At 34.9% G+C, this 27,181-nt stretch overlaps 1 protein-coding gene across 5 annotated transcripts in view; it reads left to right on the plus strand.

Moving 5' to 3' along the window:
* The window catches only part of LOC121379874 (sodium/potassium/calcium exchanger 2-like), a 132,227-nt gene that overhangs the window by 56,529 nt on the left and 48,517 nt on the right, over window positions 1-27,181 (plus strand). For 4 of the 5 annotated variants that reach the window (XM_041508545.1, XM_041508537.1, XM_041508553.1 and 1 more), the window contains exons 3-4: window positions 18,106-18,211; window positions 23,837-23,956. In XM_041508545.1, coding sequence (XP_041364479.1) covers window positions 18,106-18,211; window positions 23,837-23,956 — 226 coding nt within the window. The remainder of the gene's footprint in view (window positions 1-18,105; window positions 18,212-23,836; window positions 23,957-27,181) is intronic. The other variant, XM_041508568.1, reaches the window with a different exon arrangement.

A 27,181-nucleotide genomic window follows, 5' to 3' on the forward strand; every position in this document is an offset into this window, starting at 1 on the left:
TGCATGGAGTAATTAATGGTGGTGTGGAAGCTCTTGTTCTAATTGTGTAGTTCAAAAGACAACATTTTTGAGCTTGTGCCACTGTGTATGTGTTACAGCATTGTATTCATGTTCAGGTTGTTTTTTCCTGCAGTTCATGACAGATTGACATCAAGTTTTTACACTTTACCAGTAGAGTCCTGGGCCAAATTTCACAAAACATTGTAAGTCTAATTTTATCCGTAAACATAAATGTACAACTAAAACACAATTCTTATTACTAAGTAACAGTTCAACAAATATAGTTTTGAAATACACATATTTCATTTTCATTTGTCCTTAAAATGCTTTGTCCTCCATAACAGGGTTTCCGCCAGAGGGTAAAACGGGTTTGACATCATACCCAATTTTGTTTGCATATTTTATTTTTTAAAGTTAAACTTTTGACAAAATTAATGACTCTTTTATCATTACTGTATGATTTTCTTAATCCAAACCCTAAACCTAACCCATTTTCTTTCTGGGGGAGCCCCCCCCCCCCCCCCCCCCCCCATCCCCTGTCTCCTATAGTTGCATTCAGTACACACATTGTAAATATTCAGTTCCAGAGTGCCATACCCCAAAATTTCTTTCTGGCAGGAACCCTACACAATGATGTAATTTTCAGCGTGAAATATATGCCATAAAGTAAATAAGAAACGCATGTAAACGTACAATCGCTATACCTGCTAGTTGCAGACGTACACTTACGGGGCTGAATTTACAAAGCCTGTTTTTCTTAAATGCAGGTGTTTAAGCATTGTAATGGTATGTAGTTACACACGTGTAAGACATAAGCAGGTGTTTAGGCATTGTAATGGTATGTAGTTACACACGTGTAAGACATAAGCAGGTGTTTAAGCATTGTAATGGTATGTAGTTACACACGTGTAAGACATAAGCAGGTGTTTAGGCATTGTGATGGTATGTAGTTACACACGTGTAAGACATAAGCAGGTGTTTAGGCATTGTAATGGTATGTAGTTACACACGTGTAAGACATAAGCAGGTGTTTAGGCATTGTGATTGTATGTAGTTACACACGTGTAAGACCTAAGCAGGTGTTTAAGCATTGTGATTGTATGTAGTTACACACGTGTAAGACATAAGCAGGTGTACAAGCATTGTAATTGTAGTTACACATAAGCAAGCCTTGTAGATTCGGCCCATGATGTTTTGTGAAATTGGCTCCTGGGGCTCAGTTGTTGTAGATAATTTGCTGTAGAAACAGCCTGCAGGTTACAGTGTAATAATTGTGTAAAATGTACCTGTATCTCTGTCAATTATCCTGTATTTTAGTTGATTTGTTTTCAGTTTGCTCTAAAGCCTAGATCACATTATACGACGCGACTCAACTGGACGGTCGCGTCACGTCGTGGGCCACGATCGCTGACCAATCGGTCATGTCTGAAATCCGTTCACACTATACGACGCGACTCAACTCAACTGAAAAAAAAGTCTTGTTAATTACCCCTCTTTTAAAAATCTAAGATGAGTCCAACAAGACACTGAAGAGCTCGGACTGCCGTAGTTGACATGATGATGTTAAAACGACATCGTCTAAAGTGACATGGTACTTGTGAATGGTGTTTTGTTATACATTATTGATGCCTGTCCCCAGCGACAATTCATTCACACACGTACCTGTATCTGTTTCAAATTGAAATAATGTACAATTTACATTGTGTGCGAGAGAGAGAGAGAGAGAGAGAGAGAGAGAGAGAGAGAGAGAGAGAGAGAGAGAGAGAGAGGGAGGGAGGGAGGGAGGGAGGGAGGGAGGGAGGGAGAGTCAGTCACAGGCGCCTTAAGTGAGTGGCAGGAATCTGAAAATAATACGAGGGACAGTTAATACATTACTGGAACATCCTATTGTTGGCACCTTCCGACAGGTATATTTTCTTCTGATCATGCTGACCAGTGAGGTATTTCATTCATGAGACAATACTTTCAAAATGCTTTAAATTCACCACTCGAGATCTATCCAAGTAATAAGAACCCCCAACTGTTCACTAGTAGGAAAAAGTATTTTAAAAGCTCCTTTTCAGACGACCTCCTCCCATAATCGTGTGACCTTCTGTAACGCATAGGCCACTACTCGAAAATTATGTAACATTAAATGCATAACCTCTCCCAAAAGACATATTGACTAATATTATAAGATTTTTTATTTATGTCTGTTTGGTAATAATACCACTGGATAGAAAATCATCAGTTAAAAAACATAACAGCAATGATTAGCTGCATTTTAATTTATAAATAAATATGATAAAATTATTTTTAAAACATGATATATAACTCATGATAAACACCTCCTCCATTCCCATGTTTCGTAACACCTCCATGAAATCCCTTCCCCTCCCCACTAGAATGTTACTTAGCCTAATTCATGAACGGGTCCACTTAATCTGAGAGATGAGACTACAGAATTAGTAACGAGTTAGTATTTACCGGTAAGTATAACTGGGTGTTTGCCATATGCATACTTATCCACAAATAGGTTACCCCCTCCCACACACACACAAAAACACACAAAATTCCAAACAGAAAAGTAGCAAAAAAGATAAGAAAAAGAAGGAAAGACAACAAAACAAAACACAAATTTAAAAAAAAAAAAACCCACCACACACTTACACACTGTAAATTGTCTAGTAACATGACTTACGGTATGCTTTCTGTTCAGATGCTTTCTGTTTATTAGCAATGCTCTGGAATAAAAAGGTTCCACTCAGGGTCCGAGGAAAGTATTTGAAGGGGTAAGGGGCTATAGGGAATTTGAGGCATGCTCCCTCAATAAAAGTTTGACTTTCAGGCGTTCTAGCACAGCATTCTCAGCCAGAGAACAATAACAGGGGAAATGCGAGCAAGAGGCATGGGTCCCGCCCCCTCCCGCATTCTGCACCTATAACATCTTCTTTTCAAATGTGATGGTTTCGAAAAATGACGACAACATGATATTTATATTTATCAGAATTCCGTTATGGTTTCCATGGACGCTTAAAAGAATGTTTTAATAATACTGATCAACACAGCGTAAATACCAGCTTCAATATGCCTAAAATGTTATATCTTTAGAAAATGTATAAAAAGCAGTACAGTTCACTCTACGACTCCTCTGGTGACCACAGTTAAAGACAGAACAAATGTTGCGAACCATTCTGAATTGTGTTCTTCATTTTAGAAGGAAAAAAATCTCACATACCATGTTAATCAATGGCAAAAATCTCACATACCATGTTAATCAATGGCAAAAATCTCACATACCATGTTAATCAATGGCAAAAATCGTTTGTTTACATCGCCCAGCCTGTTTTCATAGTTATGCAGGTGGTGCTACGGTGGTGACTGCGAATGGGTCTATTCCTCTGTCCAGAATAATTCCGCCATTGTAACTTTTATGTCACATGATGAAATGTAGACATTCCATTGGATACCGGTAGACATCAGTTGTATAGCGTCGTGTAAACCGTTCACACTACACGACGCGACAGTCGCGTCGCGTCGTTGACCCGTTCACACTATACGACGGCCGTTGTCTGCGACTGAACATGTTCGGTCGTGTCAAACGCAGTCGGGCCGACTGAAAATCAGTCGCCGACGGCTGATTTTTCAATACACACTACACGACGCGATTCAACTGTTGAGTTGAGTTGGGTCGCGTCGTATAATGTGATATAGGCTTAATGGGCTGGACCTTCACTTCTTGTTCACCACATTCAACAATAAATATGGCAACATTTAAATTTGTTTACCATTTTCGCAACAGTGATGCTTATGTCAGATGTAAAGTGATGGGGCCTGACTTTGTTTACACACAACTTTTGAATGTTTGTTATCTAATGGTCACCTTGTTTATCATAATAATGGCAGACTTTTCCAGGAAAGATAGTTGATTACATGCACTAGATTCCCATTTGTGTGGATTTTTTTTTAGGAGATTGACAAATTGATTGCCTTAAAGTAATAAACTTTTAAATAATTTTTATCTGTAACTATATTTAAAACAATAATAAAATTAAATAAAAAAATATGCGGCAGGCCTTTTCAAGAAATACGTGTACACTTGTAAACACAGTAACAATTGGCTAATTGACTGCATTCATTGGGGAAACTCCAATACCTGATGATTAATTAATCAATGTGCTCTAATGGTGTCGTTAAACAAGACACACTTTCATTGGGAAACCTTCTCTTGCGCCGATCAAGTATTTGAGGAATTACATCGGAAACACATTTGGAAAGACTTACCTATCAAATATTTTACCTAACTGATGATCTTTCTGGATTTTATTAACATTTTAAAAAGAAAAACCTTGAATGTAGATGCTTTTCATTATGCATGAATCATGTGCTTTATTTTTAGTCTCTTAGCTTTGCTTATTTTTTCCCAGACACAAATTCTGAAAGGCCATCATCGTGCAGATATATTGATTAAAAGTATGCCCATCCACTCCCAGCTCAGTCACTAAGTTTAACGAGTTATTCACAATGTAATTTTTTCCAACTTAACCTTTAGACTACTGGATTAATTTTTAACAAAAACCACGTTGAGTGGGTACAAGTTTATAACTTTTACTCACATATATTCACTTAAATGTTTTATAAATACATGAAATAAAGTTCATATATGAATCGGTAAGTATTATTTTCATGTCTTTTTTGTAATTTTTATTATTTTTAGATCGGCTAATGGTGATTAAACTTAGGCAAAAAGTTGCGTTTACTTACGGGCATTTGTGGCTAGCTGTCCAGTATTTATGTCCATTATTCCCGATAACAGTGGTTTTCTGACCAGAATTTTTTTTAAAACCCCAATTACGATTCATATTGCAATATTTGGTAATTTTCGTTGTTGGTAAAACGATCAAATTTATTATCAAATTAGCTGTCACAATCAGCTATCGATCCCTGAAAATGACCGCGACGTGCCACCATTGTTGTCAAGCAAAAATACTTGCCGAAAACCACTTTTTGAACTCAAAATTTCAAGATATTTTCAGTTGAAAAAATCAAAACAAAAGCCACCATTTTGAAAAAAAATCTTTTTTCTTTTATTATATTTCCATTTCTGGTGAGTGTCGTGTGCAAAACGGCGGGAAATATGAATTGGGGAATGCACTGTATACAGTGTACAGTATGTCGACTGACGTAACATCGGGCGAGTTATCTCGCCTGCAGTACTCAGAAGGTTAAGAAAGCTAAAAGTCAAATAACAAGCCTTCTGAGAGTTCTTCTAAAGCAATACTCGTCCCCTACCGGGCCAAACAAATTTTCACAGCTTCCTAATTCAAAGTCTGTGAAAAATAAGAGTTCAATGGGACATCACTAGACACCCTCTTGTCGATCATGAAGTCTAGTGTGAATCTGGACTAGTCTGAAAAACATTACCCAAGCACAACGATCGTTAACCCAATGTCTACAATGTGTGCACCATTGACGTCTGGCAGCAATGTGTCTCACGGTCAAATGTGGGGTATGTAGGAGCAACATGCGTGGATGTTACTTCTATACAGTCTGTTACAAATAGTCTGACCAGACACTGTCATGCCAGTTGAAACACAGAGTTCTCTTGCGATTTGATTGGCCTTGCTTCTTCAACGTGCAAGTCCTAAATCTTATTATCGAGTAGACCTACTTTTTTGACATTATTAAATGCTATGGTACAAATTAATCCTATTTAATTAGCTTGCTAGTATTTTATCGTGTGAAAAAAAAATATATCTTGTAGTTTTAACTCACACTAACAATGAAAGTTTCCATTACTACAGGGATTATTCCAAAAGTCAATTAATTGGCATATAAATATAAAATTCATATAAAAACATATTAATTTATTAATTTAAACCTATACCATCTGAAAAAAAAAAAGTTTTTAATTTTGTTAAAGTTAATATTGAAGATAAAGCAATGGAACTGTCATTTGTAGCCTTCAGTTTAGCTCATGTAACAATAGCCACCTATAATTTCAATTTCACCTGTTGTTTCTAATTGTAAATAACATCACATTAATGATGTGTTGTTCTCATTTGTTGATGTCTTTCATTATCTACAAAGGTATATTCATATTTATAAAAGCTTTAAAAAGATGCCAGAATCACATCTCTATGTTGGCTTGGAGAGGACCCATTGTCTAACAGGCTTTTTTCCTGTCCCAGTTGATATAACCAGCGTACCATGACTGGTCTGTCAAGGCTGTGGTATGTTCTGTCCTGTCCATGAAAACGTGCATATAAAAGATCCCTTAAGTTGCTGATGGAAAAAATAAAGTTGAAGTTACCAAATGTTTGATGTCCAGTAGCCAGTGATTAATAAATCAATGTGTTCAAGTGAAGTTGCAAAACAAAACTAAACTTTAACTGTATCTTTACAGGACTCCCAGAGATTAATAAATCAGTATGCTCTAGTAGTGTCATTAAACAAAGCAAACTTTAACTTTACAAGGCACTGACGGCAATGTCTGTCATTGAGATATAAATTGCTGTAGGTCAGGGGATGCCACCAATGGCACTAGTGAGCTGCTGAATAAAAATGTCTGCCATCAATAAGGCTCATCAGTGGTGGCAAAATGTATCCAACAAAATGTTTATACAATTTTTTTACATTTGGAATAGACTTCATAGAGTAAAATAACCTTTTAGTCATGTTTATTTGCAGCAAAAGTTACTCCCCATTTCTCTCCCCCCTCCCCCCCAAATTGTCGTTGACAGGCTTTGCTAAGCTATGTGATTTTACACAATTTGTGTCTGTTATACATAGATAAATTCAAAAAAAAAAAAACCCTCTGTTAACCGGAATCCTCTCAAAAACAGATGTCTTTAATGGTCCCGTGATAGGTACCCATGTTTTAGTACTAAAATTTACCCCTCTAAATGGAAAACTGGACGATCAGAACGACATGTATATCAATCATCATGCCACCCCTAATTGCTCCATTGATTGGAGATTGCTTTGGCCAATTACACGATTATGAACATGCACAGTTCGCTAATGCAATACACACATGCTTGAGCTAGCTTTCATAGTTGCATTTTAACAGGTAACTGATGTTCTTTGGAAGCTTTGACGTTAACAAACTTCAGTTAACCTAAATGCACTCAGTGTATTTGCAGATTGATGTCGGTTGAGTTAAGAATCGATTCAGTCAAATAATGCCCTACACCCGTTGAATCCTAGAATTTAATTCACTGTGTTAATGCACATTGTTTCAATTAATTTTCATTTTGAAATGTTTAATTTTAAGTTTATTTTCAGGGCTCACCCTGGATCAAAAATACCTGTAGCCAAAATATTAGCCAAATGGAATTTTTATTAGCCATATTGAAAATGCTTTAGCCAAATTTGTTTTACGCAGTACTGTATAGAGTATTTATATATGAATATGAAAATGTATCTTTTTCAGCTAATTGTGTACAAACTGGAATAAATAGGAATAACAAAACCTTTATGGGGGTAGGGGCAGTTAATATATTACTTCAAGTTTTTTCAGCGGGGGTGGGATTGGGATGGGGTTATGCAATATCTTCAGAGTCTGAAGCCAGTACCCCCATACACCCACCCCCACTTCTAAGGCCTATGACATTAAATTAACAAACATACAGAAATATGGGGGTGGGTGGATGTTTATGGATGGTGTTGTTTTTTCTTTCTTCCTTTTTTCCCAAATAAAAATTTGAGAGCTTTTTTTTTTTTATATAGAACTCATTATTTCTTTAAATAGCAATCTTTATGTTAGTTTGAATACCTTTTTTTTTTTTTTTAGAGAGAAAACCCACTATATTTTTCCATTGGTAGCAAGGGTTCTTTTATATGCATCTTCCCACAGACAGGAAAGCACATACCACGGCCTTTGACCAGTTGTAGTACACTGGTTGGAACGAGAAAAAACCCAATCAGTTGAATGGATCCACCGAGATGGTTCGATCCTGGGACACAAGTGGCACAAACGAGCACTCGACTGAGCTAAATCTCGCCCCCTTTTTTCATATTAGTACAGATTAAAATTACACAAAAGCCTTTGCATCAGTAAAGAAATCCCTGTAAACTGGATGTCCTTGATACATGGTCGTTTGGGTTTCCAGTTTAATAAAAGGCTGCTTAACTGTATTGATTGGTTGGTTGGTTGGTTGATTGGTTGATTTATTATGTTCATGGAGTATAGTACTGAGAACTAATTTAGATATTATAAACTTTAGCTGTACAAATGTCATACCTTTGTGAGCTAGTTAGTGTATGTACACAAGGTATGCAGAGTGGTGAGAAAAAGATTAATTTTGTTTGCAAAGTTGTACATGTATCCCACTGAACAAAATTAAATGTCATATCATGCAGGCTTTATATCATGATTAACTGCACTATATATGTCTTCTCGTATATATACCAACAATGACTACAGCATTTAATAAGACATTGGTATCTGCTTCGGTCCTGCACATTTACAAATTGCCATAATTATTTGAGGTTAATTTGGTAAAACTGAATGACTTAAAGGTTTATTTTCAAAAGCAGTACATATACGTAGACCTGCAGATGTTGATTGTTTGGGACATCATGTGACACTTTCAGCTTACGATGAGATCAAGGATGTCGAGTGGCTATGTGTGTAGTAGAGCTGCTACGAATACACCAAGTGGCGAATATGATACGTATCACGAATATGGGGTCTCGAATACAAATGAATATTCACGAATACCAATAATTACAGTGAAGCTACCAATTCTGTACTACTGACTTGCTGAATAAAGCAACCCACCAGTGAACAAACGTCAAAAATAGCATTTAAATAGCAGGTTGTGCTTAAAATTAAACTTTGGAATGTGAGACGTTGGAAATGAAATAATTAAATGTCAGTTGTAAAAACAAAATTATAATAAAAAGAATAATTAATTAACAAGACCAAAAACAAAACAAGCATGTCTTGAAAAAAAAAAAAGGCTCTTAATTTAGACTGTGCTGATCACTCTCTCCAAAACAGAAATAAAATTAATTTTTGAACACTTCACTATCAATAAAATCATGGAAACACACATGTAGAAATATAGAGGTGCATGTATGTTTGTGGACTCTTTATTTCATTGAGCATCACACATGGTTTTTCCCAAATGAATTTTGGATGTGGTTGCTTAGCCTATAGTAATTTCGGCTGTTACTGTTGTTGATGGAATTCTCCCGCCGGTTATTTGATTACCTATATAACATGTTGCAACCTTTTGCGATGTTTATAGCTAGTTTGAACATTGGTAATAATATAATGACTCTTCCATCGTGTTATTATAAGATTTTTTATTATTCGCGAAAGTTTCAGAGGTGCTTTTGTTGTTGTTGTTGTTGTTTTGTTTGTTTTTTGTTTATGTTTTTTTGGGGGGGGGGGGGGGGTCGGGTGGGGCGGAGTTTGTGGTGAGGGATTCGATCTTCACAAATAGTTGGTCGAAGTGTTTTCAAAACCCATATTGCCGGCGTTGTAAGACACAGCAACGATGAAGGTTTAACATTGTTAATATCTGCCGTGTACACTATCACATGTCAGTTTATTTCTTACGTTGTTGATAACAATTAATTACATTATACAGAGGATGTAGCAGGTTTTGTTATCGAAAACAACGCGTGACTGACATAACTTTGCCATCTGTGTGTACATACAGCTTGCAAACTTTGGTCTTTCTATTTAACAACAACAATAACAACAACAACAACAAAACAACCAAAACCCCACAAATATATTTGGTTCTTTGGATACCGAATAACGAATACATATTGCTGATAACTTGTATTCGGTGCACTGAATATGTGAGTGAATCATTGCAGCTCTAGTGTGTAGTACTGCTAAAATATGGTATCTTTGAATATGTATTGTCCAAGCTTTCTGCTAGAAATAATTTGTGGTACTTAAAAAACCCAAAACAGATCTTAAATGCCCTTACTACATGTAGGTAGCTATGCAATTGAAATCCTTCGAAACTGGACACTGCATTTATTTAGACAAATTGTAAACAGCTGTTTTCTTACTATAATATTTCTAAAAAAAAATTAAATGTCTCCATTAATTACTTCCCAAGATATTAGGGTACATAATTTTACCCTCCATACCCTCTGGCAAAAAACCTGATATCATTGTAAATCTGATCAGAAGTTGGATGCATGTTTGTTTCTAATTTTCTCTCTTGGTGTTAGAAGGTGTGAATTTCAGTGTAATAAACAGACTAACATAGATTTACGTTTGTTCATGACAGTTTTTTTGTCAAATGGTATAAATGTTGTAATATTAAAGTTCATTGCAATTGTACATCTATGTCAATTGGTAAAAATTGTGAAGCACTTAAATCATAAAATTAACTGCCTTTCAGAAATACGTGTATGACATACATGTATTGTATATTTATCCTAGGTATTTAGCATAAGATGGCTTTAATTGTATGCATTACAACCAGTCCAGTTGAACTTTAGAAGCCTGATATGGACAGAACTTCAAAAGGACTTAAAAGAGCAGCAACTGCCATCTTGGTTGAGTGTAGTACAATTGCACCAGTTAATAATCATATGAAGTTGCAGTTTGTTACGTGACAGTGGTGAAGTACTTGATCAATATCTGTCATAATCCCATGGCGTCACTGTTAAAAGCTTTTACTGAAACATGCTTTGGTGCTTGGAAAAGCGTTTGTTGTGTCACCATATCATAGAGACCGGCATGCGTTAATGACAATGGGCAAACACAAAAACCATTTCCAATTCTGTGGTTATGGATTGCTTCTCTGCATTGTGGTAGGAGTCGGCAGATTCTGGTCAATGGGCTGGAATCATGCAATTGAAATGACAAAGGTTTCTGAGCATGAATTTCATCAGTTGTATTGGGAGGAGGTGGAGGGGGGGGGGGGGTGAATGAACAGAATGCTCTTATTTTCAGTGTGAGATTACATAATCATGGCTCTTGATCACAAAGTTAGAAACCTGTCCCTCTGAGATAAATGTCAAATTATTTAACCATTCATAGGGAAAAAGAAAAAAAAAATTGTATGCAGATAAAAACTATTTGTCTTTCTCACAATGTCCATCTGAGGTTAATGTCAGATTATTGAGCCATGCAATTGCAAAGGGGAGATAAAACAAGAAAAGGAAAATTGTGTACAGATAAAACGTTTTTGTCTTTCTCACCATTGGTGCTGGCACTTAGCATTTTCATTTGTTAGCTCTCTTTATTTGATAATTATTGACAGCAATAGTTTTTCATATTTGTACTTCTGAATAGTCATTTATGTCTGTTTGCACAAACTGAAAGGTAGTAAATATTTATCAAATAAGAAAAGGTCATGGAATATATAGAGCAAGCTATTTTAAAACCACAAATAAACGTAAATAATCGACCAAAGAAGAGGTTGGGATCTAGCTTTGTAGTATAGAGCACTAGACTGACATACAGTGGGTCATAGGATCAATCTTCATCGCCGCCAACTTTTTAGTTTTTTACTTTGTCCATCTGGGACAAATATTGGACTCGAGTACTCAAGGGTCAAACTCAACCTGGACTCAAGTACCCAACACTAGATGATAATGAGACTAAGGAATAAAGTAAAACAGCATTATGCACCTTTATTCCAGTGCTGAACACAGATGCCAAATCATGCCATTGTATTGCGTTATACACATTCCACTTTTGTTTCCCCTACATTTCTCATAGCTGTATAGTGCAACTGGCGGCACGCATATGGCATAATCCCGTTAAAAAGATAATGAAATGAAAGTGCTCTTCCTTACATGGGTACTCGAGTCCTGTGAACGGACTCAAATCTTGCTAGACTCGGCCCGTGCCCGAGTGCTCGTGGAGACCCTACAATGGGCCTACAGATGGGGATCAATCCCAGACCGACCGTGCATCGAGCGAGCGCTTTACCGCTGGGCTATGTCCTGCCCCATAACATTTTATTTGCACGCGTAAGGGCTAATGTACTAAAAAAAAAATTACTTAAAAAAAGAAAAGAAAAAAAAGAAAAAAAAAAGGTAAATAATAATAATAGTACACGTTCCCAGAAACAAAATTTGTTTTAGGCTTAAAGTAAATATTAATAATTATTTATGCTTATGACCACTATCTGTAAATATATATATATATATATAGCTGAAAGAAAGAGATTCAAGTTGAACTAACTTATTATTCTGATTTTTACTGCCCCATATATGGTTTAGCTCCAACAATAGGATCATCACTGTCATATTTTTTCTCGACTATCCCATTTCCAGTCTATCTACTCCCTACCTTTTATTACTCTATATTAATAAATATTAATTATGTTAAATACTTTAATGCCATTGGAGATTATGTTATTATGTTTTATATATGATTATGAATATTGATTATTGTCTGATGTCCATCTTGTTTAGGAGAGCACTTACATTGGCTCAGCCTGTTGTGCAATCCTTTTGACTTTTTTCTGATGAATAAAATATTTCAAAACAATTTGTAAATATCTTTTACAGTGTTTGACCATATGCTTATAACTATGTATTGCACTTTACTGCACAGGGGTGACTTCATAGGAGTCTATGCGTTGAGCTTACATGTACATTTAAAATTGTAAACCATTCCGTGCATGAAACTATGTTTCTCAGTAATTATTAAAATATGAGGATCTATTTTATTACAATTTTACCCATCATGTAAAAGAAAAATATAATTTATATCAACGAGGCTGTCATAGGTAAGGGTGGCTGCAAAGTCTATGGTCCATGCACTCGCTTAAATGTATGATAGTATTGTATGCATGGTAATTTGCAGGGTTTAACCTTTAGACTACTGGATTAATTTTAAAAAAAAAATGACATTGAGTGGGTACAAGTTTATAACTTTTACTCACATATATTCACTTAAATGTTTTATAAATACATGAAATAAAGTTCATATATGAATTGGTTAGTATTATTTTCATGGGCTTTTTGTAATTTTTATTATTTTTAGATCAGCTAATGGTGATTGAAATTAGGCAAAAAAATTGAAAAAGTTGTGTTTACTTACGGGCATTTGTGGCCAGCTGTCCAGTATATATGTCCATTATTCCCGATAACAGTGGTTTTCTGACCAGAATTTTTTTAACCCGAACTACGATTCATATTGCAATATTTGGTGATTTTCGTTGTTGGTAAAACGATCAAATTTATTATCAAATTAGCTGTCACAATCAGCTATCGATCCCTGAAAAAGACCGCGACGTGCCGCCATTGTTGTCAAGCGAAAATACTTGCCGAAAACCACTTTTTGAACTCAAAATTTCAAGGTATTTTCAACTGGAAAAATCAAAACCAAAACCACAATTTTGGGGGTGGGTGGGTGGGAATCTTTTTTCTTTTATTATATTTCCGTTTTTGGTGAGTGTCGTGTGAAAAACGGCTGGAAATATGAATTGGGAAATGCACTGTATACAGTATGTCGACTGACATGACGTCGGGCGAGATATCTCGCCTGCAGTACTCAGAAGGTTAACATCAATAATAAATACATAAAATGAACCATTTTAAAATTTAACATTTGATTGAAATTGATGTACAAACTTTATTGATTCACTGAAACGGACCTATCTTTGTTACTACCCCTCTGATTCATCATGTATGCATGTACCATCAACCATCTTTCGCTATACACACTCTGCATGAGTCACAGTCTGCACGCAGTGTTTTAGGGGTTGAAAAAATCCTTTTTATAGTACTACCCACTCCAAACCCTCCCACTCCCACTTTCCCTGTCGAAGTCGTAGGTCATTGGCATGTGTTTATAATCCATATGCATTGTTAAAATGGAATCTTGTACGCGAAAACCAAGATTTTCTGAACTTGAAGTGTCGGTCTTGGTAGATAATGTTGACAATTGTTATCGCCTTCTGACTAGTAAATTCAGTGACGTAACTAATAAGGAAAAAAAGTGCAGCTTGGTTGGATATCACACAAAAGGCTAATGTATGTGGTATCTGCGTGAGAACCACAGAGGAAGTGAGAAAGAAGTGGGAAGACCTTAAAACACGAACAAAGACCAAGGCATCAGATATTAATAAAGATGTTTCTGGAACAGCCGGCAGAAAGGAAATACGTGTCACTAATTGAAAGAAGAATTATCGGTTTGCTTGGAGAATCCCAAATTGGACTGGACATGGCACAAAAGCAATCGCAACTGGTAAATCATTTTTCTTCATGTTTTAATTTATTAAACAATTCAAATATTCACTGTTAAAAGGCTCATAACATATTTATTTGTCATACATGTGTCTGTATGAAATGCTATTAGTACATTTACATATATACAAGTACATTTATATATTAATAACACACACATATCTTGTTTTAAATAAAGTTCAACAACTGACAAAAGTACTATGTTGTTTGGGGTTTGTTTTTTTCAAAATATTTAACTATTCATAATTTTGTAATAATGAAAACAATAAAAAATGATATAATAATAATAATAATAATAAAATTCTTTATTTTCAGAGGGTAAACACATTCAGTACAAGGTGACTGGTCTCCCATGAGGCCCTCTCTAATCTATACATGATATTATACATACATACATTCAAAGAAACAACATCAACATACATGTAATATGTATAGCATGAGGAACAATAGCACATATTATGAATATATAAATAATATTTAAATCAATTTGTTAAGAAACTTGAGTCAGTGATAACTCAATACATCATAATTATTTTAACAAACACAAATCAACAACAAAGGTATATCTTAAAATTGATTATTATTTGAATAGTGCTTAAAATAACTGGATTTGAATGAGGCGAGGGATTGAGAATATTTTATCTTTGAAGGTAGTGTGTTCCACAGTTTAGCTCCCCTGCATGAAAAACTATGGCGATAAAATTCTGTTCTTGGTTTTAATTCATAAAGGTGATTATGTTGAGTTGACCTCAGATTTAAGGAGTGATATAATGCAATGAATACCTTAATGACAATTTTTCTATATAATATGACTTGATAGCATATGGGGGAAGCGATATCACCCAGTAGTAAACCGTTCGCTTGATTCGCGGTCGGTCTGAGAATTATCCTCGTCAGTGGGTCCTTTTGGCTATAACCCCCCCCCCCCCCCCCAAAAAAACCTAACAAACAGACGTAGCCCAGTGGTAAAGCGCTCGCTTGATGCACGATCAGTTTAGGATCGATTCCCATAGGTGGGCCCATGGAGCTATTTCTCGTTCCAGCAAGTGCACCACGACTGGTATATCAAAGGCCATGGTATGCACTATCCTGCCTGTGGGATGGTGCATATAAAAGATCCCTGGCTATTAATGGGGGAAAAAATAACCAAATGTTTGCCATCCAATAGCCGATGATTAATATATCAATGTTCTTAAGTGGTGTCATTAGACAATTGTTTTTGTTTATAGCATATGTTTTTTATTATTATTATTATAATTTTTTTTTTTTTATAGGAGAAAGTTATGCCTTCTAAGTTGAGCTTTTCTGTTGCAAGCACATCAGCCATGTTTCCATACAACGATGAAAAACAAAAAACATTAAATGTTCAGTGGATTTCTGATGCAGGAGACCTCACATCCAGTGAAGATGAGCAACCATCATCTAGCTCATCACAACAGCCTTTGACAAACTCAGAATCAGAAAATTTCTATAAACCAACACCGCCGGTCAAAACGACTTTATCTGTGAAAAAACCAAATAGGCCTTCACAGGCCAAATCCATTGTAACATCAAATGTTTTGGAGATTGAGAAAAGACGTTTAGAAATTGAAAAGAAACGACTAAATATTGAAGAGAAACGTCTGTTGCTTGCTGAAAAGAATGTTGCTATACAAAAAAACATTCTGTCTTGTCTGCAACGTCAACTACTGCATGAAAAAGGGTGCCAAAAACAGGAACAGCAGGTTTCAGAATCATCTCAAACTTAAGCCACCAATATTGTTAATTTGATACATTTATAACTCTTTTTTCTTTTTTTTGAATTTCAATTTTGAGCAAAGATAAAAAATTAAACATTCAAATGTCAAATAAAGTTTATTTTACAACATTATTAATAAAGTTTACTTCCACAGTGCTATTACTTTGCACTATCTGGACAATGCATGTTTACTTTATTAAAACGTACATGCATGGCGTTTATTTTCTTTAAACCCAAGTAATTATGGCAATACTTAATATAAATGCACAGTGTGTTATAGATTGATGTTTTGGAAAAGATCCCTCACAATCCAATTACGAAGATGCATTACATCGTTTTGGTTTACAGCGGGATCTATCATGTTTACATCATCTTCTGGATTCTCATCCAAGTTGGGAAGGGCACCCTGGGGGGTACAAGTACTGCATGTTTTTCGCATTTGTGAAGTAGTGCGGCGGCAACAATCACTTTAATGCATCTCACCAGTTGAAGTGTATGAGCTCCACCTATAAATTTATAAAATGTTTACAAACATAATAATACACAGGATATAATTCTAAAATTCTAAAATTCTCCATTCTCTCTCTCTCCCTTTTCTCTCTCTCAGCCACCACATGACATTGCAATATTTTGTTATTTTGACATTTATTTATAATAAATAACTACAAATTATTTGATCCCATGCATAATCTTTCCAAAATTAAATCAAGAATAATATTACTGGATGACAAATGGGGTTTTGCTAGTAATTTGTGGCTAAATATAGTGCTGATCATGGTCACCATACTTGTTTCTTGTGTCAGTTGTCTGGAAATAATTAAGGCAAGAAAATTAGTGTGTTGAATGTGTACGCACAAAACAGTGTTGTCACTAGTTAATGTGTATGACACACTCTCAAGATTGGCCCCTAATTCTTTTTTCTACTAGTAAATATAGTTGTTTGATTTTATTTTTATAGGCATATAGATGAAGGTGTACTGTATGTTTGATGACAAAAATTAATATATATTTTTGGGGGGAACCACCATTATTGCAACTTTGACATAGCACCTTTAACACATTTTTATGTATTCATAAGCATTGAAGACAAAGTTTTATTTCATGCATATCAACACATTTTTGACATTTTAAAAATGTTGAAACTTTGCTGATATAAAAAAAACCTGTATTTATAATAAGCGCTTGAAAAAAAATATATTTTTACCATATTTGTGCAAGCATAGCCACCGCAAACGTGCTCTCAATTGTCTCTTGTATTCGTCTGTGGTGTTCGTTAAACTGTTCCCCGGCTTTGGTGTTTGGGTTGATCAGTGGAGTGACAAGCCACAGGTGAAGTGGATAAGCACTGTCACCACGGATTTGATCTCTGATTTAACCATTTATGAAGTCCTGGTTTAGTTGGCATGTGTTCTATATGAGCTGTTGAAACACGGGTAACAATTTGAGATACCGATGCCTGACTAATTCCATGCAAGTCTCCACTTACAAACTGAAAATTGCCTGTGGCATAGAATTGTGGTGCACACACGACTTGTAGGACTGCAGGGATAGCACATAAGCGGCGTGTTGGGTGTTCAATGTCATTTTTGATTAAATTAGTAACCTCAATGATGACATGTCGCAGCATTCGATATCTTTTGATAAGATGTATGTTGTCATACATTTCCAGTGGATTGGAAAACCCTATTTCTTCTTAAATTTCGGCGAATATCTTCATGTAATGCAAGTAAGAATGCCATGTTTTCACTTGTGTGGTCTTTGTGGGATCTCTTGTAGTTGACACAAAAAAACATGATTTAGCATGATTGTGTGCATACCCGTTGAAAGTGAGGTTTTCGTGAAATGACATTTAACACTTGCGGGGTGTTAGCGTTCCCTTTGCAGGCTCGCAAATGCTTGCATACCTTTTGTGAATAAGGGCCCTGTTTGGTAAAGTGCATATAAAAGATCCCTTTCTGCTAATGAAAAAATGTAGTCTAGTGTTTAGGCTGAAGCCCCAAAAATATTAGCATTTTCGCGAATTTGCTCAGAAAATCTGAAGCCAAATTTATGTTTCATTTTGATTCATTATATAAAATATCCTTTGGACATTGATAACAATGGCTTTGGTTAGTCAGTGATTATCTCAAACAAAGTAACCATCTTTTATCACTTTTACTTATTTCAAATGAAGGTTTAACTGAAATTCACTCTTTCTTTTCCAGGTGTATGACCGACGGTGTAGCCAGCCAATCTTGCACTGTGGTGGTTGTCGGTACCGCCATGGAGTTCTGCAAATTATGATCCACACGCTAGATCCACTTGGTGAAGGTTAGTACTCAGTTGTTATGTACAACAGGGGTCAAATTTGAAAATTGAGGATGGGGTTGGGGTTGGGGGTGGGAGTGGGGAGCATGGTAAGTGTTCACTTTGGTTTAAAACAAAACTGAGGGCACCATGCAAGACAAACTTTTTCTTCAAAAGAGGAGCACTTACTTTCTATCAAGTTTTCTCAGACAAAATTCTTTTCACCCTGGTGTTTTTGGTTCTAGCCTCTGCAGTTTGTTGGATACGGATTATTAACTTGGAATGATAATTTTACTGTTTGTTACATATGTAACGTGGTCTGTATGGGAAAGGTCTGTATAGCAAACCACACATGGCACCAAATGCTGCAGTTTTCTTGCCATCGTCAACATCTCATCACAAGTAAAGAGGGCATTAATTCACGGCACTTTCCGTTGTTGTTGTGGTAAAATTGGAAACCTCTTATAACCACTGTGTAACATTTATTGTTATAAAAGCGGCATACATACACACCAGAGTGAAAGGTAGTGTATTACTAGGTATGTGATTGCTGCCAGTCAGATATGATTGTTATGCACAAAGTGTTTCACAATGTTTGTTCAGCCATTATACATGGGCAAACTTGCCCTTTCGTTAATTAATGTATCATGATTTCTTAACCGCATGCATTAGCAGCTCCTGGTTTAATTTAATATGTAATTAAAGCAAATATTGATGAGATAGATTTTTGGATATAGGGACATTAATAAAATTAAAAGAAGAAAGAAAAAGATAGATTAGCAGTTACATAAAACCGAAAATAGGGAAGTATCATAATCCCTTGAGTAATAACTTAGAATTCCACACATGCACATGTCCGTATGCTAGTTCGATACCGTTTATTACTGAGTTTGTTTGTATCCAAAATGCCTTCCAAAAATCATGTTAAGTTATAAAAAAAATTGGAGAAAGATTTCTTAAGTGTCAGGAATTAAGATAGCTAACCACTTTGGTGTGGGTCGCAAGTCAGATTAATTGCATCTTAAAGAGAAAAGCTGATGGCATATGGCAAAGAAAATTTATTGTTAGATGTGGTTAAATATTTTATTTTAATGTGTATGTTTGAAATGTTTGTTTTTAGTGTTCCATAATTTTTTAATTTTAGTGTCTTAAAAATATTTTTGTGTTTTAATAATTAAAAAAAATTGTTCGTTTGAAACTACTTTTGTATTTTGAAATGTTTGACTGCTTTGTCTAAATTTTGTTTAGCTTAAATTGTATTATAGTGTGTTTTAAATTATAATTTTTGTTGGTTTTTAAAAAGTTTTTAAATTGTTGGAATGTTTTGTTAGTATTCTAAATATTTTAGTGTGTTATTAAATAGTATTTTAGTTTGCTTTAAAATGCTGAGAAGCATTGTTATAAGATGCACTCAAACTTACATTTTAAACTAGTTTAACTAAACTGGTATAACTAAACCAGTTTCAAATGTAAGTATGAGCACAATTTTTTCACCGGTATAGCATATAAATAAAACAGTTTAAAATTTAATGTACGTGTGAACGCAAATGGGTTTTGTTAAACTAAAATAAGCGGAAGTAACAGTGAAGTCACAGTCAGAATAAGCAGCACTTGTGTTATCAACGGCCTAACAGACTCGTAGTCAATTGTTGTTTTGATATCTTGCACAAGTGCGGATAACTTTACTTATGCCATATACTGGTATATAGCTATTACAATTGTGAACATTCATCTTTACCAACCAAACGTGTTTTAGCTAAACTAGTGTAGTAGTGTAGTTAATAACCCCTGCAATTAAGAAAATGTCCACAGCAAAAAAACATGCCATTGAAAAAAGCCTAAATATAGTCCAAGGCAAAAAAACATGCCATTGAAAAAAACCTAAATATAGTCCAAGGCAAAAAAACATGCCATTGAAAAAAAGCCTAAATATAGTCCAAGGCAAAAAAACATGCCATTGAAAAAAAGCCTAAATATAGTCCAAGGCAAAAAAACATGCCATAGAGAATTAAAAACTCTATGGCATTAGCATTAACTTATGTGAGTGTGAACACAGCTTTAGATGGCTGTTTATGACTTATACCAGGGGCCTAATTCACTAAACTCTCAGAACTTTGCGATCTCGCAGTGCAGTGTTAAAAGACTTGCAAAGAGGATGCTTTGTTGTCTAGCAAGAGCCTAAGAGAGCTTCATGAATTAGGCCCCAGGGCTTTAAATTGCACCAAATTTGAGGCGATATTTCTTGTGCCCAAAATATGGAGGACCAGATTAAATACCAACAAACTGACCTCAAAACATTTCACCTGAAAACTAGTGAAATGTTGAGCTGTGATTAGTTTAAAATGCATTTCTGAAAATTACAACTGTACTAACAAGACCTCTCACAACAGACAAAAATGTTTTGTGTGCCCAAAGTAGTGAGATCTAAAGCTCGGTTTAAAGTTGTCACGGATAATTTTGATGTGTTTGGTAATCCACCTGCAAATGAATTGTATGAAGACATACTGTAAAATGAGTGTGACTTCACTGCACCAGTTTCCATACCATTACTCGAAATCATTGCTTCTGAACTCAAAATTTTATTAATAACTTTTTCTTAAAATGTTATGTCTGTGTGATTTAAAATGTTCATAAATGTGCTTTAGAATGTTTTAATTAATTTGTTTTATAATGTTTTTTCTTGTTTGTTTTATTTTATTTCAAATTAATTTGTATTTAATACTAGTTTTAGTGTGTTTTACAGTGCTGTTTTAGAGTGTTGATTTAGTGGATATTAAAATATTGTTTTAGCGTTATTTAAAAAATGTTGGTTTAGTGTATTATATATCATAAAATGTTTGAGTGTTTTACCAAATGTTATTTCAGTGTGCCATAAAATGTTGCATGTACATTTGCTGTTAAAAGACATTCATCAGATGGGTTTTCTTTTTTTGTATGATCAGCATTGTGAGATTCTGTGATACAGTGTTCAGCTTTAAAAAGGTTTTGTGTCTCATATACGATGGAGAAATATTATTTTAGATGGCTGTGTATGACTTATTTCTATGGCCTCACATATTGCAACTAGTTTGGGACAGCACATATCCTGTCTTTGGGATGATGCTTATAAAAGATCCCTTGCCACTAACGGAAAAATGTAGCAGGTGTCCTCTCTAAGACTATATGTCAAAATTACCAAATGTTTGACATCCAATAGCGGATGATTAATAAATCAATGTGCTCTAGTGGTGTTGTTAAACAGAAACAAACTTTTTGGGACTGCACAATTGAAATATTGACACGGTACATTTGGAATTTTGACACAGTGTGATTTTGTCACTACATTTTTTGTTGGAGTGGTTATATAACATTTTGTGTTTGGTGACCATGTCATGACAACCTACTGTTACTGCAGCACATTGGTTGAAAACTATTGCCCTAAGTCACTATTTTTGAAGAATATAAAGAATTATCGTAAGGACCAAGTTGCTCTGTTGACATTAAATCTTTCATTGGTAGGTCAGAGATTGTGGGTGTGGGTGTGCATACACACACGTGCACATGCACATGCACACACACGTACACACACAGCAACTTGGTAGATGAAGCCTTTGGGGTGAGTGCCCCAGTCTGTTATGGAAGCCTGTGTTTTGTAGGTGTGCGAGTATGTTTTAACAAGTAAAATTTCTCCTTTGGTTTCAATCTGTTTCAAACTGACACTAGAATTCCAGTTTTGTTTTAAAATGACACTAGAATTTCAACTGTTTTTAACTGACACTAGAATATCAACTGTTTTTAACTGACACTAGAATATCAACTGTTTTTAACTGACACTAGAATATCAACTGTTTTTAATTGACACTAGAATATCAACTGTTTTTAACTGACACTAGAATATCAACTGTTTTTAACTGACACTAGAATATCAACTGTTTTTAATTGACACTAGAATTTCAACTGTTTTTAACTGACACTAGAATATCAACTATTTTTAATTGACACTAGAATTTCAACTGTTTTAAATTGACACTAGAATTTCAACTGTTTTTAACTGACACTAGAATATCAACTGTTTTTAACTGACACTAGAATTTCAACTGTTTTAAATTGACACTAGAATTTCAACTGTTTTTAACTGACACTAGAATTTCAACTGTTTTTAACTGACACTAGAATTTCAACTGTTTTTAATTGACACTAGAATTTCAACTGTTTTAAATTGACACTAGAATTTCAACTGTTTTTAACTGACACTAGAATTTTTACTTTTTAACTGACACTAGAATATCAAACTGTTTCGACTATGTTCTGTTGGTTTCCTCCGACACTGTCTTCTGATCTGTCTCAACTTACTCTACACAGACAATCTCAGTGTACTGCAACCACATCCTCGTCCTCTGCTGCTCAGTCATAAAGCTGGCTTTGTCCACAGCACTAAATATAACTAATGAGTATAGTAGGTGGTTACAGCTAGATGCCAGTTAACAGTTTTAGAATTAAGCACTGAATTAACACTCTTTGAAATGATCAGTTTTGATGTTACTAATTAACCAGTATCAGTTTTGATGTTACTAATTAAACAGTATCAGTTTTGAGGTTACTAATTAAACAGTATCAGTTTTGTTGTTACTAATTAAACAGTATCAGTTTTGATGTTACTAATTAACCAGTATCAGTTTTGAGGTTACTAATTAAACAGTATCAGTTTTGATGTTACTAATTAAACAGTATCAGTTTTGATGTTACTAATTAAACAGTATCAGTTTTGATGTTACTAATTAAACAGTATCAGTTTTGATGTTACTAATTAACCAGTATCAGTTTTGATGTTACTAATTAACCAGTATCAGTTTTGATGTTACTAATTAACCAGTATCAGTTTTGATGTTACGTACTAATTAAACAGTATCAGTTTTGATGACGTTACTAATTAAACAGTATCAGTTTTGATGTTACTAATTAAACAGTATCAGTTTTGTTGTTACTAATTAAACAGTATCAGTTTTGATGTTACGTACTAATTAAACATTATCAGTTTTGATGACGTTACTAATTAAACAGTATCAGTTTTGATGTTACTAATTAAACAGTATCAGTTTTGATGTTACTAATTAAACAGTATCAGTTTTGTTGTTACTAATTAAACAGTATCAGTTTTGATGTTACTACTTAAACAGTATCAGTTTTGATGTTACTACTTAAACAGTATCAGTTTTGATGTTACTAAATAAACAGTATCAGTTTTGATGTTACTAATTAACCAGTATCAGTTTTGTTGTTACTAATTAAACAGTATCAGTTTTGATGTTACTACTTAAACAGTATCAGTTTTGATGTTACTAATTAAACAGTATCAGTTTTGATGTTACTAATTAAACAGTATCAGTTTTGAGGTTACTAATTAAACAGTATCAGTTTTGATGTTACTAATTAAACAGTATCAGTTTTGAGGTTACTAATTAAACAGTATCAGTTTTGATGTTACTAATTAAACAGTATCAGTTTTGTTGTTACTAATTAAACAGTATCAGTTTTGATGTTACTACTTAAACAGTATCAGTTTTGATGTTACTAATTAACCAGTATCAGTTTTGATGTTACTAATTAAACAGTATCAGTTTTGAGGTTACTAATTAACCAGTATCAGTTTTGAGGTTACTAATTAAACAGTTCCAGAGAATGGAGAGAACGGAAGAGGAAGCCATCATAGCCATCATAGTCATCATATTCATCATAGTCATAGTCATCATAGTCGTCAAATTCATCAAAGTCATCAAAGTCTACATCAAGGTGAAAAATGTTTTATTCTTAAAATTGTTATTGTTATCAGGCATTGAATTTGGGGATTTATTTTTAGGATTCTGCCAGAATCACAAAATGATATATACATAGTGGCAAATTTGGGTGGCATTTGTTTCTGCTACGTACCACTGCCTGTTTTATCATGCTTACAGTTATACATTTTAGCTGTATCTTCGCAAACAGCCTCCCATTTTCAACGATATAATAAACACCCTGTATGTAATATAAATACTGTAGTGTATTTTGTGATTCCATCTCAGTGATGTTACGTTTCTGACTTAAAATCTGAGACTACATGAATCCAACTAAATTCATAGCCATGCAGGGCCCCATTCTGCGATGCAATCTTAGCACTAAGATCACCTTAGTACATAAGGTAGCAATGCACTTAAGGTGATCTTAGGGCTAAGATCGCTTTGTGGAACGGGGCCCTGGTTCATGTAAATCATGAAATTATTGTAAAATGGTAATTACTGCCAAAATTGTACCCCAAAATTCCTTAAGTCAGTACATTTCAAGTGATAACACACTAAAAATAACCCCGCTGTTAACAGTGTTAGGTATAAGCTAGAAAAAAGAAGAAGAAAGAACAGACAGAATAGGTAATATGTGGGGGTTTTCAAACATGCAGTCATACATGTCCATTGATCATTTTGTTTGTTTATGTTGCTTTATTTATTTAGTACTTTATTAAGTTTTAAATATGCTGTACACTTGGCTCACACTTCCGTAACCTGGTCCGTACATCTGCCCATGGCGGGAAGAAAAAGTCAGTTTGTTTTTGTTTGACAACACTAGAGCAGATTGGCTTTTGGATGTGAAACATTTAGTAATTCTGACACACAATCTTCAGAGGAAACCTACTACATTTTTTCATTAACCACAAGGCATCTTTTTTTGTGTGCACATTCCCACAGACAGGACAGCACATACCACAACTTTTGATATACCTATCGTTTGACACTGGTTGGAATGGGAAGAAAACAAATTCAGAGAATGGGTCCACCAAGGGGATTCGATCCTTTGGACCCATGAACCTTACTTAGGCAAGCATACTGTTGAATGAGCTAGATCCTGTCCATTCAGGACAACAATGGTTAACTGTTGGTGGTTATCGTGAGAGACAAGTTGATGCAATTGCACTAAACCTCCCCATTCAACTGTCACTTCATTCTGGATTGGGGGGGGGGGGGGCAGGGTATAGCCCAGTGTTAAAGTGCTTGCTTGATGCACGGTCAGTCTAGGATTGATCCCCATTGGTAGGCCCATTGGGCTATTTCTCATTCCAGCCAGTGCACCGGTATATCAAAGGCAGTGGTATGTGCTGTCCTTTCTGGTGCATGTAACTGATTCCTTGCTACTAATGGAATAATATAGCAGATTACTCTCTAAGACTATATGTCAAAATTACCAAATGTTTGACATGCGATAGTTGATGATTAATAAATCAATGTGCTCTAGTGGTGTCGTTAAACAAAAGAAACTTTTTATTCTCAATTGGTACTGGGACATGAACTGTAAAAATCTTGTCTGATAAGCAGTCGATTTAACATCAGTTCCCGTCGGCAGAACCATTAGGCTATTTCTTGTTCCAGCCAGTGCTCCACAACTGGTGTAACAGAGGCCATGGTATGTACTATCCTGTGTGTGTGATTATACATATGAAAGATCCCTGGTGGCAGCGGGTTTCTTCCCTCATTCATTATCTATGCAGTCATTATCCATTAGCCTGACGTCATGTAACCATAGATAAAATGTGTTCAGTGCACCATTAAATAAAACATTCCTCAGGGTTTGAGCCAGAAATAAATGTTTGGGTATGGTGCTACAGAATTGAACTTTTAGAATGCAGGTACCAATGCGGGGTAGGGGGAGGGAGTCAGAAAATGGAATTTAGGATCCCTCGGATATATTTTCTAACAATCTGCGATACATGTCTGACTGTTACCATGTTAAAAAAACCTTTGCAAAATCATCAGTCTGCACTATCAAACAGAGGATACCTGTTTATTCGTATTTGGCACTTGCCATGAGCACAGTTCTTAATTGTCAAATCTAGGGCAGGATTTAGCTCAGTCTGTTGAGTGCTCGCTTGAGGTGCTTACGTCACAGGATCAAACTACCTCGGTGGATCCATTCAGCTGATTGGTTTTTTTTCTCGTTTCAACCAGTGCATCACAACTGATCAAAAGCCATGGTATGTGCTTTCCTGTCTGTGAGAAAGTGAATATAAAAGATCCCTTGCTGCATTAGAAACAGTGTAGCAGGTTTCCTCTTGTGACTACAAGTCAGAATTACCAAATGTTTACCAATTACACTATTTTAAATATTATGTGGAAAGGTTGTCAACTATATATGTCTATTTTTATTAACTTGTATAACATCTATTAGTTTGACCAAAATTCATTTTACTGTATAATATGTTGCTCTTCTGCACTTTAAAAAAAAATTAAAAATTGTAATTATAATGATGCACAGATGACATAAAGAAACATGTAAAAATGTGTCCTTTCTTGAACAAGTGGTCTTGGTTTCATAAAATGAAACCTTGCCAAACTGGCTCCAGTTTGATATGACCCCAGACTGCCACTGTAATAACCATTGGTTGAAACAGCCAACATGCAAAATTTCAGAATGGCTCTGAAGAAAATGGGCCTAAGAGTGTTTAGTTAAACAGTCACAAATCAGATGGACACCTCATCACAAAAAAAGCAAGAAAAAAAAAGCACTATCAATTAAGTACCACAAAGTGCAAAACAAAAGCAACCTAAAACAAAAAGTAGCCATGACCAAAACAGCACAGAGGTTGGGGAGGTGGTGGTATAGTGAGGTGTTGATTAAATATACCATGCATCATTAATGTATTTGTAAATATATTTTTATTGATTTGTACCGGTAATGTAAATTGCAACAAAAACACAATTCTAATTCAATCTGTATATAACGCAAAATTTGAAATGTAAAACTGGCATGAATGTAAGCAAATGGTCAAATACAACATTGTTAGCTCTAATCTAAAAACCTGAAACATGACATCGCATTAGGTTAGTGTTAGTAATTTATAGCTGTAACACTTTTTTGACCACTTTCTGAACTTTAAAAAAAAAAAAAATCTGATATATATACTGAACATAAAAAGAAACTTCCGATTTGTACATATAGTATTTGTTGTGTTAAAGAATTCACTGTGTAATGAAATTATATAGGTAGTAT

Source organism: Gigantopelta aegis, chromosome 2 (assembly GCF_016097555.1).
Source record: "Gigantopelta aegis isolate Gae_Host chromosome 2, Gae_host_genome, whole genome shotgun sequence".
Taxonomy (NCBI): Eukaryota; Metazoa; Mollusca; class Gastropoda; order Neomphalida; family Peltospiridae; genus Gigantopelta; species Gigantopelta aegis.